The 18,949-nt window shown below is 45.5% G+C and overlaps 1 protein-coding gene across 1 annotated transcript in view; it reads left to right on the top strand.

Moving 5' to 3' along the window:
- METTL17 (methyltransferase like 17) overlaps window positions 1-18,949 on the top strand; it is a 149,913-nt gene that overhangs the window by 71,838 nt on the left and 59,126 nt on the right. Inside the window, exons 4-5 of the mRNA XM_069238111.1 lie at window positions 464-563; window positions 16,120-16,201. Coding sequence (XP_069094212.1) covers window positions 464-563; window positions 16,120-16,201 — 182 coding nt within the window. The remainder of the gene's footprint in view (window positions 1-463; window positions 564-16,119; window positions 16,202-18,949) is intronic.

Genomic DNA, 18,949 nt, shown 5'->3' with positions numbered 1-18,949 from the left:
AGGAAGGAAGGAAGGAAGGGAAAATATTGTCTTGTAGGTATGCGCTAGAGACCCTAAATCAAGTCCCCTGAGAATACAGTGCCTAAGTAGGTATCTAAGAGTAAAGTGAAAAGATGGGCTGTATGTCCCTACATTATGTGGCATGTTTTTCATTCTCTTCATTCAGGTCACTGCACCTAAACGTTTGCTGCCCATTTCACTTTTTCTTTTTTTATGAGAAGTGCATGGGACAGATGATGATCTAGGCACTGGTCGTGGTTACCATTTCCAGAAATAGACAGTGCTGACACGATGCTGGACACTGCTGTCCCGGAAGTGACATACAGACACAGGTCCTCAAGACAAACCATGACCTTCCTGATATAACCCTGTTGCTTATAACCTTAGATAGCTTAGATAATAAATGTAGTGACCATAATCTGATCATAATCTGTTAAAATTTTCAAATCTATTAACAATTTAGATTTGCAGGCTGACAAGAGTGAAGAGGCACTGAAAGAGGCGCTGAAGCAAAGTGTGATGGCCACTCTGCGGAAGAACATATATCATTGGCAGCAGCTTAGGTAAGAATGCCAATGAGGAAATTCCCTGAAATATTTCCCTGTCATACCTAGATGTTGAAGTGAGCTGCAAGACTGGAAAACATTTCAAGGCCTTGTATCGGTTTCTACCTCCCCCGTCCCTCAAGGGTTATCCGATGAAGAATAATATTTTCCTTCATGAGCATAGCACTGAGAAGGGCACAGTCTAAGGAGAAACAAGTCACAAAGAGAGAGGAGATGGTTACTGAGAGGGAAGGCACACAGGAGAAAGTAAGGCACCACTACTAGTGAAGGTTGCAGAAAGAAAAGAGGCAGCATGGAGACTTAAGGCGGCATCTAGTGAGAAATATGTTGTAAAACAGACATTGGAATCTTCAGTGAAGTAAAAGAGTCTTTGTTTCTCTTAGAGTAGTAGTCCACCAGAATAAGTATATATTTACCCTCTAAACGAAAACTCTCAACAGGTCTTTGAAATCAAGAGCCAGTTTTACCCATTGTTTACTGGTAATGTCCACGGGACTCTGGGTAGCTTATCAATCACCTTATCCCTGTTGGTGCAGCTGATACAATTTTTGACTTCTTGTTCAGCCATGAAGTCTTGCCCAGGCCACCAGCACTGGGCTTGAAATCTCTTGTTTAGGTTTCTGCCCTAGTACCCTTTATGGCCTAGATCCAGTAGTTTGTCCCATAGGGTGCAAAGAGGAACCATCTTGTCTAATCTCATCAACCACACTCTGCTCATTCCTCACCTCCCTGTATCTCCTAATGTCACTCTGAAGGTTAAATTGTTTGGGCTAGTCCTTCAAATTATACTTTCTAACGTTGAGTAGAATCATTTGGTTTTCCCTTTTTTAACTTCCTTCCATTCCCTCTTATCCACTCCACAATTAGATATGTTTGAAATTATGTAATTTGAGTTATCACCATCACAGTCCTGAGTTTTATTGAGGGGCAAACTTCATAGGCAATCTGCAACATTCTTTAGCCAGAATGATACTCTAGGTTGAAATTGTAACCTTCTAGTCTTAACAATCACCTGGAAATGCGTGGTAAGGCTTACTCGACCATTTTGATGCAAAAAAGCAGGCGCTAGCGAATGCAGGTGGCTACCTGGACAAGCCTGGGCCTTACTGGAACATATCGGGGAATCAGTAGGAGGGAGGGAGAGGATGTGGGGGTCTTAGGAGTAAGTTTGTTCACTCATGCAATTGGTATTGCTGGGCGTTCCTGTGTTCGCTAGGCCCTGATGGTGCATTATTTGTCATTCTGTTTTGTAAACTCAATTAAATAGATTTGAACCATGAACTGTCGTCAGTGGTGAGAATAGTGTTTCTCCAGACTACAAAACAACCTAAAGGGGGTCTTTTTAGGGTCGAGCCTGCGTTGCATGCGCTCGCGCATGCGTTTTGCAGGGTGACTCTTTTGTATTTATAAAAGGGCTCGGAGCCCTGTCAACTTCACATCAGTGTTTTTTATTGGTTGGTGGGCTTCCCTAATAAAATCCGCTTGCTTTCATTAATTGAAGGCACGCATATGTCATGCCTTTTCCGGTGGCTAGCCCTCCTCCAGCGCAGCGACCAAGTACAGAAAACATGCGAGGCTCGCTGTTTTCTGTCCGGCTCGTGGACTTTTTTTTCTCTAATTTACGAGCTTGATCTCGCTTGGCAGAAGTCGAGCGCTTTATGTACTTGATTTCACTTTTTCGGGTTATGTACATGAATGCACTTTTGCCCGATAGGTGAAAAGTCGGGTTAGGAGTTTACAACGCGATCAGCTCTAACATGAGCAAACGCGAGACCCGATGCATTGTAAATGCTTGTTTCTAAGGCTGTCTTTGGTTTAATTGAAAGCCTTCTGGCACTCGTACCATAAGAAATCGACTTTCTTCTTTAGGTGGGATATCAAGGGAAAGATAACACTGGCAAAGTTTTTTGCAAGCTTAGTGTAGTATTCTGCAAGGCAAAAGGAAATATCTTAAGTCATCTTGGCCATTGGGGACAGGCACTTTCGTCGCAGTTTCTCTATGTCATTTTTTGGGTATAATTCCATCTTCAGAGCTGGTGCGTCCATGTATTTCACTGAGCCCACACCAATTGGACCCTTTTGACAACTAATCCCGCCTCTCATAAGCCCTCAAGAACACACCTCATTGTAATGTCATGCACACTCACATCTTCACCAAAAATGTAACTGTCATCCTGAAAGTACACAACATCATTAATGCCTTTCAGAATGTGCTAATCATATGCTGAAATATAGAGGCAGCTGAAGCTAGCCCAAAATGTGAACATATGGACATCTAAAGGAGTAATAAGTGAGTTAAGTGGACTTGAATATGGAAGGAGCTCTACTTGGTGGTAGGCTGATGAAAGGTCAGTTATTGTGAAACGTGGTCTTGTTCACACTGCTGAGTACGTAATCAATTTTGAGAAGGGGATGTCTGTCCACCCCATCATGAAATTGATACTCGTCAAATTGATACAGACATTAAGTATTTTGCGCCCCTCCCCTAATTTACTGACAAGGGCTCCTTGGGTAAGCTACTCTGAAGATTCAGTTAGCTCAATCACTCTTTCAACCAATTGTCTGTTCCATTTATCTTCAAGAGGTATCATCCTGAGAGTGTACTTTATGTACACAGGGAATGTATTGCTCTTGTGTTTAATCTGTGTTGAAGACAATATTTTAGAAATCCTAATTGATCAGAAAACATTGGAAAAATCTGCACACATATCCTCACCCACTAAACTTCTTTCTACCAAGAGGTTAGCATCCATCAGCATTGGGATCTAATTTGATCTCCATTTCTTGTAAGTGTCGCCACCCAAATACGTTGGAGCCCATTCCATGTTGTATTCTTTCCCATCCATGGACATGCCTTTGAAACTGATAGACAAAACTATCATTCAAATTAGGGAAATGGGTTCCCCGTTGTACCATCCTGGGTTGATATCAAGGGCCTCAAGGGTATAATCGTCGTTGGGGAAAACATCATAAACCTTGATAATGAAAGTAAAAGGTGAGCAAGAGTCATTACACCAATCCTACAGCATGATCATGAAGGAAAATTCCACTTTTAGGTGATTTCACACTTTCAGCCTTGTCTGTAACCTGAAAAACACGCTTGTTAATCTCTTAATTTAAATTGTCTACATTTACTTGCTTTATGGTTTGATCCTTGCACAGACTTGCAGAGTAGTTTTTATCCACATATCCTGCATGAAATTGTTTTGGCATTACAACAATTAGTATTACTAATCGCAATGTGTCTCGGGTTCCAACACCTGACGCACTTCATTTCCGGACACTCTGTTTCTTGCTGCTACTCCTTAACAAGACAAACAGGCTGATTATTAGCCGTCTCCATCTCTTTGACACCAAAACAGTTTTTCTATGTTTCAGCTACATGAAAAGCGTGTTTAAGATTTGAGTTTTTAGCAAAAACTACTCTAGAATTTTACGCTTGTTAATACATCTTAAAATGTGATCACGGAAAAATGAGTCGTAGAGATCTACAAATTCACAAGTGTTAGCTAAACCTTTGACAACCGCAACATAATTTATTATACTTTTATTTTTTTCCTTGAGTACGACCAAATAATTTGTGACGGTCTGGGACTACGTTAAGTTCCTCACCAGCTTTGTTTGTTTAAAGCAAAATGGAAAACATCACCTTCCTCCCCTCTTTCTTCAGCAGCATGGTCGGGTAATTTGTCATTGGATACCCAGATTGTGAATCAAAACATGTTGAACTTTTCGCTTCCTATGGCAAATAAATACAATTTGAATGATTTAATTACATATTGCTTCCTTTGTAGCGTAGTTTCTCCGCAACCAGTTAGAAGGTGGCTGCAACATATTTGCAGTTGCAGTGGTGAAACGTTATAATGAAAATAATGCAAACCAATCAGTTTAAGTGGGAGAGTGAAGAAAAAAAGAGGCAAAAATTCAGTTTCCAATATGATGAACTTTGTCTAAAAACGGCACAGTGTCATTACATCAGACTGCAGAAAATGGACAGTTGCAACCAGTTGCCAGTAGATGGGAGTAAAGACTACAGTTATTGTAGTGCCTGTAAAAGGAACTGACTTAATTTTATACGAATTCCTCTTTTGAAATGCTGGCAAATACATTGCGTGTGAAGGAACTACAAATCATGCCGATGACAGGAGCACTCTGGGGAGCTGATTATGAGGAGAGAGCTGATCCAGACACAATAAATAATAAAAAAAAAAGATATGTCAGAAACCAGACCAAAAAATTGCGTCGTTCATCAGGGAAACTAAAAGAGAGAAGGCGGAGAGACTTGTAGGGTTGTATTGGTAACATGAAGGCGAAATAAAACATAGAAGGCTGCAGTTGAATCTCAGTTGTTGGAAAGCATGAGATAAATGTGGACCTTTAGGGAAAGATATCGTTTAGACAGCGGGCATATTGTGCCCACTGATTAAATATAATAAACAGATGAGAATTTTGTTCTGGGGTGCTCTCGCCCTTATCTTCTTGAAGGCAGCTATTGGCAGGAGCAGGGGAAATTCTTGTTTAACCCAGAGCTCCTGCAATATTTAGCTGACAGACAGTGCTCGGCAATACACAGTCCACTTTGTTCTCACATGCTCCTCATAGCCTCAGTCAGCAACAATAAAATTGTATTTATTTATAGGGTGACCAGATTTGGAGGAGCAAAAACCGTGACAGGTCAGACATAAAAGAAGGACTAAAGACTTTACGCTCACTTTTATATCTGGCCTGTCCCGTTTTTATGCATAGCTTTGTGAATGTGTTCCTATACATGTGTGTTTATATATATATATATATATATGTTCGATGGCATGTGTAGCTGCAGATACACATGCTATGCATATTCTGCCATCTAGTGTTGGGCTCGGAGTATTACAAGTTGTTTTTCTTGAAGAAGTGTTTTTGAGTCACGGAATCGAGTGACTCCTCCTCTTCGGCTCCATTGTACATGGGCATCGACTCCATGTTAGATTGTTTTCTTTACGCCATTGGGTTTGGACGTGTTTCTTTGCATTCCGATAGTTTGAGTCGGAAAAGTTTGAAAACTCAATAATTCTCGTCAGAATTGTTTCGATCGCGTACCATCTTCCATCGCTACCTCGGTACCGTCAGGCCAAACATCTTTACTCGCCCTTCGGGACGCCTGCGCCCAACTCGGGCCTAGTTGGGCTGACCAAGTGGAAGCCTCATGAACCGAACCCCATTTCGCTTTTGTCCTCAGTGCCACGCAAAAGTTCCCTACACAGACCAACATCTTGTCTGTAATCTCTGTCTCTCCCTGGACCATCGGGAAGAAAATTGCGATGCCTGCAGATCCTTCCGTTCCAAGAAGACTCTCCGAGATAGAAGAGCATGGAGACTTGAGATGGCGTCCAAGAGCACCGTACGCTTCGCCGTCGAGGAGGAGGAGATCATGCACACGGCAGTCTCCGTCCAAGGGTCCGACTCCGAACAGGAGTCCGAGGAGGACAGAACGGTCACGGCAGGACAGCACATGAGTACGCCTGTGCCTGCCCCAGCCAAGCCCAAACATAAGGCCTTGGGAATGCCACTGACGGAAGGCCATGGTTCGACCCATAAAAGGACCTTCGGTGACCAACCAACAACTTTGGCACCAAAAAAGGCCACGCCACCCAAGCCTTCGGACTCGAGCCGAAGCTCTGTCTCCAAGACTATCGGGCATCGATCCTTCAAGTCGAACCCTTGAAAATCGCTTTTGGAGCCAAGGCCAAAATCCACTCCCAGCCTTTTGATACCAAAAAAACTGCTTCGGAGCCGAAAAGGCCAATTAATAAGAAAGAACATGGACTTTCGCAAGTACTCAAAGAAAGCCAAAGATTCACTGAGGAACATACACAAGTGGAGGATATAGACGAAAGGCAAGCCAGGATTCACATCAGCAAGGACACTGGCAAAATTATAACAGCACCTCCTCTGAAGCCTAAGAGGAAATTGGCCTTTCAAGAACAATTGGACACTGCTCAGCCACCAGCTAAAGTGCCAAAATCTAGACCAAAATCTCCACCTCCTCAATTTTCTCCTCCTCAGTCTCCTCCTCACTTTCCTCACTTGCTTGTCTCTCCCTCTACTACTCCCACACCTGTGCAACTCCTGTACATTCGTTTCATTGACAACAAGACAACGTGGATCTATGGGATCTGTATGATCCAGATCCCATACCAGATAACAACACAGACTGCTATCCCTCTAAGCCATCACCACCAGAGGATAGTACCGGATATACTCGGGTCTTAGCTAGGGTGGCATCCTACCACAATGTAGCCATACACACTGAGCCCTTAGAGGATGACTTCCTTTTTAACACACTATCCTCTACACACACCACCGAGCAGTCACTTCCCATGCTTCCAGGCATGTTAAAGCATGCACACCAAATATTCCAAGAGCCAGTGAAGGCTAGGATAATTACTCCTAGAGTGGAGAAAAAGTATAAGCCGCCTCCCTCTGACCCTGCCTTTATTACACAACAATTGGCTCCCGACTCTGTAGTCGTAAGCGCGGCTAGGAACAGAGCAAACTTGCAGTCATCAGGGGATGCACCCCCACCAGACTAGGAGAGCAGAAAATTTGATGCTGTGTGCAAAAGGGTGGCATCGCAGGCAGGCAACCAGTGGAGATTAGCCAACTCCCAAGCACTGTTGGCTAGATATGATAGGGCCCACTGGGATGAAATGAAGGATATAATACAACATCTCCCCAAAGACCAACAGAAAAGGGTGCAACAAATAGTTGAGGAAGGGCAGGCTATTACAAACAACCAAATCAGGTCAGCCCTAGACTCTACAGACACAGCAGCTATAACAATTAACACTGCTGTCACTATACGAAGACATGCATGGCTTAGGTCTTCAGGATTTAAGGCTGAAATTCAACAGACGGTCCTTAATATGCTGTTTAACCAAAAGCACCTTTTTGGCCCGAGTTAGACACGGCTATTGAGAAAATGACAAAAGATTCGGACACTGCTAAAGCCATGGGTGCCTTGTATACAACACAATACAGGGAGTCCTTTCGTAAGCTCCAATACAGAGGTGGATTTAGAACCCAAACACCTGAGGCATCCACCTCACAAACAAAAACAACCTACCAACCTCAATATCAAAGAAGTAGGTTCAAAGGCACTTACAGAGGCCAATACCCCAGAGCAGGGGAAAATATCAATCAACCAAACAAGCCTCACAACAGCCAAAGCAGTGACTTAATCCATCCCTTCCCAACTCACACCTCACCTGTGGGGGAAAAACTGCAAAGGTTCCACAACATTTGGCTACCCATTACAACAGACAACTGGATATTATCTATTATCCGCAATGGCTATTGCATAGAATTGGCACAAATTCCCCCAAATATTCCACCAAAACCACACAACCTCTCCACACAACCTATCGCCATGCTGCAAGACAAAGTAAAATCTCTATTACTCAAACAAGCAATAGAGCTTGTGCCACAAGATCAAGCAGGAACAGGAGTCTACTCGCTGTATTTCCTCATCCCCAAAAAGGACGGAACCTTAAGACCAATTTTAGATCTCAGAACCCTCAATCTTTACATCCTGTCAGAACACTTTCACATGTTAACACTACAAGATGTGGTCCCACTGCTTCAGCAGCACGATTTCATGACAACGTTAGACCTCAAGGATGCGTATTTTCACATACCCATCTATTCAGCGCACAGAAAATATCTCAGGTTTGTAATTCAGGGAAAACATTATCAGTTCAAAGTGCTATCCCGCTCCCAGAGTATTCACAAAATGCCTGGCAGTAGTAGCAGCCTACCTAAGAAGACAACACATTCAAGTCTTCCCATATCTCGACGATTGGCTAATAAAATCCATACACAGTGTCAAAAACATACGCATTATGTAATTCAGACCCTACACACCCTAGGGTTCTCCATAAACTACCAAAAATCGCACCTACAACCTGCGCAAATTCAACAGTATTTAGGAGCCACACTAAATACACAAACAGCACTTGCAAGCCCAAGTCCACAAAGAATACAAGCATTTCGCAAAATATATTGACACAAATACAGCCAGCCCACCAGTACACTGTCAAATTAGTCATGAAACTGTTGGCCATGATGGCATTACGTATCGCCATTGTCCCACATGCAAGACTAAACATGCGGCCTCTACAACAGTGCCTTGCACAGCAATGGTCACAGGCACATGGTCAACTTGACGATCTAGTGTTGATAGACTGCCAAACACACATATCACTTTAGTGGTGGAATACCACAAACCTAAACAAAGGGCGGCCTTTTCAAGACCCAGTGCCTCAGACCATACTTACAACAGATGCATCAATGATTGGCTGGGGGGGGCACACCTCAACAATCACAACATTCAAGGACAATGCGACGCCAAACACAGACAGTTTCACATATATCACCTAGAATTGCTAGCTATATTCCTAGCACTCAAATCTTTTCAGCCTCTTCCCACTCACAAGAACGTCCTTATCAAAACAGACAACATGACAACAGTGTATTACCTAAACAAACAAGGAGGGACACATTCATCCCAACTCTCCCTCCTAGCCCAAAAGATTTGGCAATGGGCAATCCACAACAACATTCACCTTAGTAGCACAATACATTCCAGGGATACACAATCAATTGGCAGATGTTCATCCACTACCTCCATCACCAGCACACCCATCACCACACACCGCTCACGTGCACTCACCACCCCACTACCATTCACACATCCCCTGTGTCCTCTTCCAGTGTGTCTGTGACCCCTCCTCCCAAAGTACACAAACGCAGGCACACACTCACCCAACAGCCATCTACCTCACAACAGCCTCCGGCCCATTCACCTTCACCCAAATTCAGCATACGTACACCTTCTACAACCACTACCTCTTCCTCCACTTCCACACCCCCTCCATCTTCCCGTCCCAGTGTGTCTAAGAAAGTCTTCCTCACAAACTTTGACCTCTTCCCTACACCTCCCCCCGTCCTTCCCCTAGGGCCAAGCTGTCCAGGTCCCAGCCCAGCAACTCAGCCACCAAATCCTCCAGCACAGTGGTCTCAGTAAGTCCGGTCACATCGCGGGCGGCACCCATCAGGGCTGCCAGTGTGCCACCTAGCGAGGCCAAGGAGCAGGCCATTCCGCCACCTGCCAAGGTGAAGAAGATGCCCACATGCCGGAGGGAGAAGCCGCACTTACCAGCAAGCAAGGGCTCCTCCAAGCCAAAAGGGGACAGTGGCAAGGCACCAGCAGCGACATCAAAGGTGGGGAAGGGACACAAGCTGAAGAGCAGGTCAGAACAGGTCACGGAGGCTCCGGCTGATGGACCAGAGTCACCCCTTCTGTCAACCACAACATCAACTAGTACGGTGGTGGACACCGCCACCTGCACTGCCACCTGCACCACCACCAGCACGTCTGCTGCCTCACCAACAGTCCCCAGCATCATCCCTAGTGGGCAGCCATCCGAGGCTGCAGGAGACATCCTGCTGTGTCCCTCAACAGGTGCAGACACATGCACCACCGCCAGCACCTCTGCCACAGACTCCACCAGCCCTGCGACGTGCTCCGACAGCATCACCACAGCTGACATGGCAATCATCCCCAGTGGCCAGCCGTCCGAGGCTGCAGGAGACGTCCTGGACCCTGCCCAGCGTACATGAGGCATGACTCCCAGCACTGTTTGTCCCAGCAGGTGGTGTCGCGTGGGCTCTCATTATCCTAAATGAGACTACTGGATTTCTAGGCAGCAGGATCGATAACGGTGTGGGGGACTGTGTCTGACCCACGTGTAAAGAACTCTGTCACCCTAAAATCCGTTTTTTGGTCCGGCTAACTAGCAGTGCCTCATTTCTCCCACGGGGAAGAGATGATTGGGCAGCCGAGCGCATGACATCTTTGGAACTTCTCAGGGAAGTCGTGGTCACTCAGATCCAAACCAACTCTCTCATTTACAGTATGATCTCATAAACAAATGACAAAGGCAGTATAAGTTTTATATAATATTTTAATAAAACGACTGCATTTTAGATAATAAGGCGTGAGCCGCAATAACCAGAACCATACAACACAGTAGGATTGAAATAGTCACCAGCAGAGTAAAACATAATAACAAAGCTATCATCTTGTCTAATAGTTTCTACTCTCCCTCAGCTTGTTCTATTTCGAGCACAGCATGTTAAGCTTCTAGCTTGCCTTTCTGAATCACTGGGGAGACATCAGCCCTCATACGTGAGCAAAGGCCTGTGATCTTGGTTCAGCATCTGCAACGATGCAGTCAGCGTCTAGTTGTGGTTCCCTGGTCGGAATCTCCCTCTTGCGTGTATTGGGACAAGGAAGTGATTTTATAACTAACATGTCAGCGTGATCACAAAATGTCCCTACGCAGGAATGCCAAAGACTAAACTCCTACCACGTCTATCGGCAATGTACCAGACTGTATCCTTGACTGAAGCACAGAGTGAACAGGAATGTGTTATGGAGAACTCCAGTGCTGAAGTAGGCTAAATAGTGTGATATGAATAAAAAACAAGACCGTAGAACTTGAAAAATAACAGTACGAAGCCTAATAAAAAGCATTTAGAGCAAAGTGCACAGAGGCTCTAAGCTGCAAGCAAATGAATAAAATACATCCAGGGCAAAGTGCACAAAGTCCTAAAGCCTGAAGCTAATGCGCAAAGGATACGTAAAACTAACCACACTACAGTGGCAGGCGAAGTCGCAGCAGGGTGGAGTGTGTCTCTGCTTCTATGGAGTATCATGCTACTTGTTCCCTGGCAATCTCGTGGCACACACACCCAGGTGAGGGAATGAGACCTGCCACACTGCATTTGAAGCACTCTGGGCACAAAGCCCCTTCCAGAACCTGTGGAGATTCACATCCACCACCTCTGTCCTTGGCAGGATGAAGCACTCTTGGCACAAAGCCCCCTCCAGAACCAGTGGAGTAAGGCATCCACTACCTCTGTCCTTGTCAGGATGAAGCACTCTGGGCACAAAGCCCCCTCCAGAACCAGTGGAGATTCACATCCACTACCTCTGTCCTTGGCAGGATGAAGCACTCTGGGCACAAAGCCTCCTCCAGAACCAGTGGAGATTCACATCCACTCCCTAAGTCCTTGTCAGGATGAAGCACTCTGGGCATAAAGCCCCCTCCAGTACCAGTGGAGATTCACATCCACTACCTCAGTCCTTGGCAGGATTAAGCACTCTGGGCACAAAGCCCCCTTCATAACCGGTGGAGACTGTTATCCACTTCTGAGACTGTGGCTTAGCACTTCCCAGGATAAAGCAGTGGGCAAACCACCCACTTGAGAGACTTGAAAGACTGTGGCTTTGCACTCCCCAGGATAAAGCAGTGGGCATTGAGCCCCCTCGTGGAGCAGTGGCGTTGTCCGTTCATCCAGCTGAGGTGGCCCCCCCGACCCCTGAGGTGCCTGTTTAGTTTCCATCTGATGCCCCTGCAGTGTTCTCTCCGTTTTGAGTCCGGTATCTTGTGTGGGCTTCGCCCATGCATTTTGGGACACTGATCCATGGACAATCATTCATTAATATCCAGACTTGTGTAGTTGGTGTACATATTTGTATATACTGATATTTGAATTTGGCCTATTGATTACACTTGTTACAATCATTTCCTTTTGTCCTTGCATTCTTCCAGGGGGTGACGGGGTGTATATGTAATGTTGCTGCATGTATTTGTGTGTATGGTGTTGTGGGTGAGGGCGGGGGTATTGCATGTTGCGTGTGTGTGTCACTCTCTTCCCCCCGTGTGCTAGGTGCAGTACTCACCGTGGTCGTCGCCGGCATCTTTGCTGCTCCTGATACAAGAGGAGGTAGATCAGCATTGGCAGGACCTGTAACTCGGGCTCCACGGGGTCCTGGTTGTTTGTAAATTGTCAAAAGGTGAGTGGTTTCCGTTCCAAGTTCTGTTTCCGCCGTGCTTTTGATAGCGTTAGTACCGCCCCGGAAAAGGTGGCGGATAGGCGTGTTGTAAGTGGGTGGAACCTTGTGTTCCGCCTGTCTGTTGGCGATTACCGCCGCGGTGTTTGTTTCTACTGCTGTGGCGGTCGGAGTCTTAAAGTGGCTGTCTATGTTGACGGTTTCCGCCATGGTCGTGATTCTATTTTTTTTCCCGCCGCCCTGTTGACGGTATTACCGCTGCTTTAACACCAACCGCCACGGTTGTAATGAGGGCCTTTATTTTGTGACCTAAGGTAACTATAACTCACGGCCTCGCTTGATGGTCAATGCAGATTTTGCTGTATTGCCTGTATAGCTTTGTCTTGGAGAAGTTCTGCCAAATAATCATAATGTGTGAAAATAGGAGAGCTTTAGAAAATTAGCTGACATCTTTCAGTTATGGCAAGGCAACCTGTGCTGTAAGGTAGTGGTTCCCAATCTTTTGATTTATGTGGACCCCCACTTTAACATTAATTGAACCCAGGGACCCCCACTGAATCATCATTGGAATCCAGGGACCCCCGCCTGATTCATTACTGGAAGCTGGGGACCTCATTTGTCAATATTTGTTAATATTTTTTAATTTTCTAAGCAGTCGCGGACCCCCTGAGAAGGCTTTGCGGACCCCCAGGGGTCCCAGGACCACAGGTTGGGAACCACTGCTGTAAGGGGATCCACTCCACTATCAGGTTCACTGGGGCAGCAGCACATGGTGAGCTAGAGGGCCTTGCACTTAATAGTGAGAGTTCAGCTATACTGCATGGGTGGAGAAGAGGGCTCACGTTCCTCTGATTTTCTTCTTTGGAAGGTTACCCAGTGTCTTGGGTGTCAGTCAAGATGTTGCAAACATGTGACATAATTGTTGGACGTTAGCTGGGACTTCCAAGGGTTTCCATCTTACTCACCATGCTTCTGGCCACAGCTCCAGGTTGAGTGAGATTTAAATACATAGCTTCTCTCTCACACTGTTATTATATGTTATGTAGATTTGTAGAGCACATGATCACCCAGGGAGGGTATCCTAGCACTGAGCAGGTGTTAGTTTAGACTCATCTAGGGCCTAGTGGGAGTACTCGAAAAGCCAGGTCTTCAGCGTGTCGTAGAATCCAAGAAGTGAGGAGGATGCTCTTATGTGTAGCTGCAGAGCATTTCATGCTTTAGGAAGAGAAGGCTTGACTGCTGGATCTGGTTGTCCGTATTCTGGAATTTTAGCAAACAAGTCACAATGAGCATCTATGTCTGGAAGGTTTGTGACAGCAGATATGATTGTTGATTTATGTTGGACCCAGTGTTATGTAGTACCTTGAAGGTGTGGTTGAGGAGTTTGAATTGTGCTTATTTTTGAATGGGGAGCTAGTGGAGCTCCTTCAGGTGTGGTGTGATGTGAAAGTGGCGTGCGAGGTTGAGAGTGATTCTGGCTGCCTAGTTCTGAATGGTCTCCAGCCTTCTGGTTTGCTTATTGTTAATCCCATCAAAGGTTGTGTTCCTGTAGTCCAGTTTGCTTCCGGCCAGGGAGTGTGAGACAGTTTTCTGGGTACGGATTCGGAGTCATTTAAAAATCTTCCTCAGCATCTTCAGCTTATGGAAATATGAAGCGGTGACAGCAACTCCTGTTGAGTTTGCCATTGATGATGATCCTGAGGTTCTTGGCTTTGGTGGGGATCAGGCCTAGCTCTGTTTGCTGCCAGGTGGAATCCCACAGTGTTGTGGTCATGGTGAGAGCAGATGATACTGGCTAAAGGGATCAAGCATTGAACTCCGCAGACGACGTTGCAGGCATCTGGGGTATAGGGTGCCAGACTGACTGACTGGATGGTTCTAGCCAGGAAGGAGCAGATCCATCGAAGTGCGTGTCCTTGGATTCGAATGTTGTGTAGATGTTGGATGAGGGTAGGTTGGGAGACTGTCAAATGCTGCGGGCAGTCTAGGAGGATGATGGCTGCCATATCTTCTCTGTTCATAGTCATGTGGATGTCATCCGTGGCAACAGTGAGGGCAGTTTCCATGCTGTGGTTGGTTCTGAAACTAGACTGGTGTCAAGATGTTGGTAGTTGTTGAGGCATTCGACAAGGTGTCTGGTAATGATTTTTTTTTTAAGACCTTGACTGGGAATGGTATCAAAGGTATCAGTCTGTAGCTGGCAAGCATTGAAGGTTCTGCTGAGGGTTTATTCAGCAATGGGAGGATAGTTGCATATTTCCAGGCATTTTGGAAGGTCACGGAAGAGATGGAGGCAGACTGACCATGGTTGAGGTGTTGCAATAGTCTGGAGTAGGTGTGGTGGAGGCAGGGGTCCGATGGGGCAGTGGGTTATTTTGGAATGATAATGGACCAAGATCAGGAGGCATTTTGGGAGGTCAGCCTAGTTCAGTTGTGGGCTGAAATTGCAGTAAATGGTGGTGATTTTGATGCTGAAGAATTGAGGCAGATTGTTGCAGAGGTCCTGCGAGGAAGTGCAGTCTGCAAGAGCAGCTCGTTTGGTTGTTCAGATCATTTGATGGTTGTGTCTCAAGGCTGATTTGAACATGCTACTGTCTGCGTTGTCCTGGATCATTTTCCATTTGTGTCCCAACTTTTTGCAGTGACTCCTCCGTATTCCACCTGCGTAGGGTCTGGATCTTGTTGTATTGCTATTTTTGAGGAGCACCATGGAGTCAGTGCAGGAGATGATCCAATTGTTGAAATTCTTGATGGCTCTGGGGAGGCCGTTGCTCTATTCCGGTCGGTGATTGTTGAGACCAGTGTTCCAGTCCTGTCAGTGATGCTGTTCCAGTTTCGGCAGACTGGTGCGGTGGTGCCACTTTCTCTCCTTGTTTTTTCTCTTGTGGAGGCAGTTGTCATGAGCTTTCTCTTATTCCCTTATCTCTTTTTCCTCTGCTTAATGTAAAATGGCAATAGCAGTGTTTTATAAGTGGGTTTCCTCACAGAAATGCTTGTGGTCAAATCCAACAGTTTGTATGTCTGTGGAAACACATTACAACCAAGTTCTTAACCACTGAATGGCAGGGCGATGCACTGCATGTGAATCTCTAACAAATATCAAAATTCAAAAGCAATGTTACACGTAAATTACTTGTCTCTTAGCACCTCGGGTGTGCCCATCAGCTCTTCATTGTGTAGTATACTAAAATCATCTTTCATATGCAGGATGTGTTAGTTGGCTCCTCATTTCACACTTTGTCCGTCAGCTCCTCTATTTGCAAAAGTGGCACTACATTAAGGCCACTGTATGCCGCGTTCTTACAGTGCCCCCACAAATGACCAAAGGAGGTGCTGGATCTAAACGCATAGCCTGAAAATAGACTTCTTTGCTAGGGGAAAGGGAGCATCTTGCAACCAAATGCAATTTGGTTAAATAGGTTTCTATATGTAATACAGCGAAGTCACCATTTTTCTGTACTCTATGGACTATTCAAATTTTGTGTGTTGTGGGACAGTCAGCTTGTCTACCTTGATTTGTTACTTTTTTCTTTGTTGCTCAGATATGCCATAGTGGTTCTGTATGCCTCTCTCTGTCTTAGGATTCTCTCACGCATTCGGCTTTTAGACCCATGTCTCTGATTTGTATTTTAATTGCTTATTGTTTGTTGACAGGTACGACAAGGAGCTGGGCGTGCTGTACCTGGCAGCCCGGTTTGCAGGAGTCCATGCTGCTGTCTCGCGAGCTTTCCATGAGGTGAGTGAGATCAAGTTGTTCTGTGACATCCTGTTTTATATACCAGGATGTCATTATCTGCAGAGTTTAAAGCTGGCTCCTTCCAAAACAGTAAATCATAAAGCCTGAGACTTGGTCCTTGCCTTTCAAATTACTTCTAGACTTTTATCCTCTGTTTAATTTTCTCTACCTGAAAGGAACGGCTTCAACAAGATCACACTAAATGTATAGTTGACCTGAGAGTGCACTGGTAATCATTTGTTATATTCAACCCTGGAAAATATTGATAAATTGAGCATTAGTGTTCAGTGTCTCCATTAATTCCATACCAGACTACTGTTAAGCCCTATACTCTGGGCTCCCCAATCCTTTTGGTGTCTGCTCAAAGAGCCCGTAACAGCCCTCTGAGCCACTACTGGCCTCAGAAAAATAAACCATGTGTTCTATGCTTCCATAGCACTCTGGTGGTGGCAGACAACATCTACTTCTGAATGGTTTGCCTCCCTAAACCCCTGTGCATTTATTTGCTTAATCGTAAAGGTTACAGCTTTCCCTTTCTTGTCATTGTTTTTTGTGTGCGGCGAAGGCCTGGTTATCCATACTACCTCTGTTCCCGTGGTTGGTGCTCCTACTCTATGTTTAAGACTGTGCAGTTTATGTAAGGGTGTTTGTTTTTATTTCTCCCTCTATCTTCTGGGAGTTTTTGAAGGCTGGTTAGTTTAGAAGGCCAGCACCAAGAGACCCATCTGGGTGTGTTGCACTTTACCAATGCTGTCATTCAGTCTATCTAATTCATTTGCCCTCTCCCTGCCTAACGTCTCGTCTCCCTCACTATGGTCTTTTATTGCTATATAACGTAGAGTTTCCTAGTAATTTAAGAAGGAAATCTTAATTTTATGAAAGACTCTGAGGCAAGTATTATTCTTTCTTAAATCTTGCAAGTTTAATAGTAGCAGTCAGGTATAAATAGAGAAAACTACACATCCCAAGAGGCGGAGAGCAGCAGTCAGTGGGATAAAAACAGTAGTAACAGAACGTAAGATAACCAATCATGACAATACACCACTAATAATAGCTTAACATGACTGAAAACAGCCCTATTTTCTTGTGTGAGGTGTCAAACAGAAAAATAGTAGAAATGATAGCAAGAGCCATAACAAAAGACAAAAGGTCTTGGCAAAAGTTCATAAATGTAGAACCAGTAGAAAAGTAATATAGTCCGGAATGTCCTTCCATCCATAGCCTGAGTAGCCGCCGTGCAGGAAAAAGAAGGATGTGATGACCCATTAGGAGGAGGAGATTGTAGGAGGCTGGCCTGGCTTATAGTGGGTACCTTGTGGTACTTACACCCTGTGCCAGGTCCAGTTATCCCTTATTAGTAGAATAGAGGTGTTTCTAGCAGCTAGGCTGATAGAAGATAGCTATAGCAAAGCAGCTTAGGCTGAACTAGGAGACATGCAAAGCTCCTACTATACCACTTATATCATATAGCACAATATCATAAGAAAACACAATACTCCGAGTTACTAAAAATAAAGCTACTTTATTTTTATGACAATATGCCACAAGTATCTCAGTGGGTACCATCAGTTAGAAAGTAAGACATATACACAAGTTATATGTACACAAACCCAAAACAGGTAAGTAATAGTAAGAAAAGTAATGGAAACAGTGTAGAATTACAATAGGATGCAATAGGTGAACATAGGTCTAGGGGCAACACAAACCATATACTCCAAAAGTGGAATGCGAATCACGAATGGACCCCAGACCTATGGGAGCTTGTAGAGGGTCGCTGGGAATGTAAGAAAACAGTCAGGGTGTCCAAGATACCCCACCCCAAGACCCTGAAAAGTAGGAGTAAAGTACACCTACTACCCCAAAAGAACACAATAGTCATGATAGGGGGATTCTGCAAGAACCACAAACACCAGCAAAGCCCTGAAGACGGATTCCTGGACCTGCAAGGCAAGGGGACCAAGTCCAAGAGTCGCGATAGTGTCCGGGGGGGGGGCAGGAGCCCAGGAAACCCCGGATGAAGGTGCAAAGAGGCTGCCTCCGGTTGGAGGAAGCCGAAGATTCTGCAACAACGAAAAGGGCTAGGAACTTCTCCTTTAGATGTAAGATGCCCCACGGCGTGCTGGATGTTGCAGAAGTGTTTCCACGCAGAAATACTGCAAACAAACCTTGCTAGCTGCAAGGGTTGCGGTAGAGGTTTTTGGGTGCTGCTGGGGTCCAGGAAGGACCAGGATGTCGCCCCTTGGAGGAGGAGACAGATGGGGCACTCAGCAACTCAGAGAGCTGCCACAGAAGCAGGCAGCACCCGCAGAAGTACCGAAACAGCCACTTGGAAGATCTGAGGACAGTGGTCGACTCAGAGTCACAAAGGAGGGTCCCACGACGTTGAAGTCCAACTCAGAGGGTTGAGCACTGCAGGACGGAGCGCTGGGTACCCAGGCTAGGCTGTGCACAAAGGCACCCTTGGAGAAGTGCACAGAAGCCGGAGTAGCTGCAAATCACGCAGTACACAGTTTTGCTGTCTGGTGTGGGGAGGCAAGGACTTACCTCCACCAAACTTGGACTGAAGGACCACTGGACTGTGGGGGTCACTTGTATCCAGCTCCTGTGTTCCAGGGACCACGCTCGTCGGGATGAAAGGGGACCCAGAGGACTGGTGATGCAGAAGTTTGGTGCCTGCGTTAGCAGGGGGAAGACTCCGTCAACTCACGGGAGATTTCTTCGGGATTTCCAGTGCAGGGTGAAGGCAGA

This window comes from Pleurodeles waltl, chromosome 6 (assembly GCF_031143425.1).
Source record: "Pleurodeles waltl isolate 20211129_DDA chromosome 6, aPleWal1.hap1.20221129, whole genome shotgun sequence".
Classification (NCBI taxonomy): Eukaryota; Metazoa; Chordata; class Amphibia; order Caudata; family Salamandridae; genus Pleurodeles; species Pleurodeles waltl.
The sequence above is the reverse complement of the archived record's forward strand: the minus strand, read 5'-3'. Positions and strand labels throughout refer to the sequence as shown.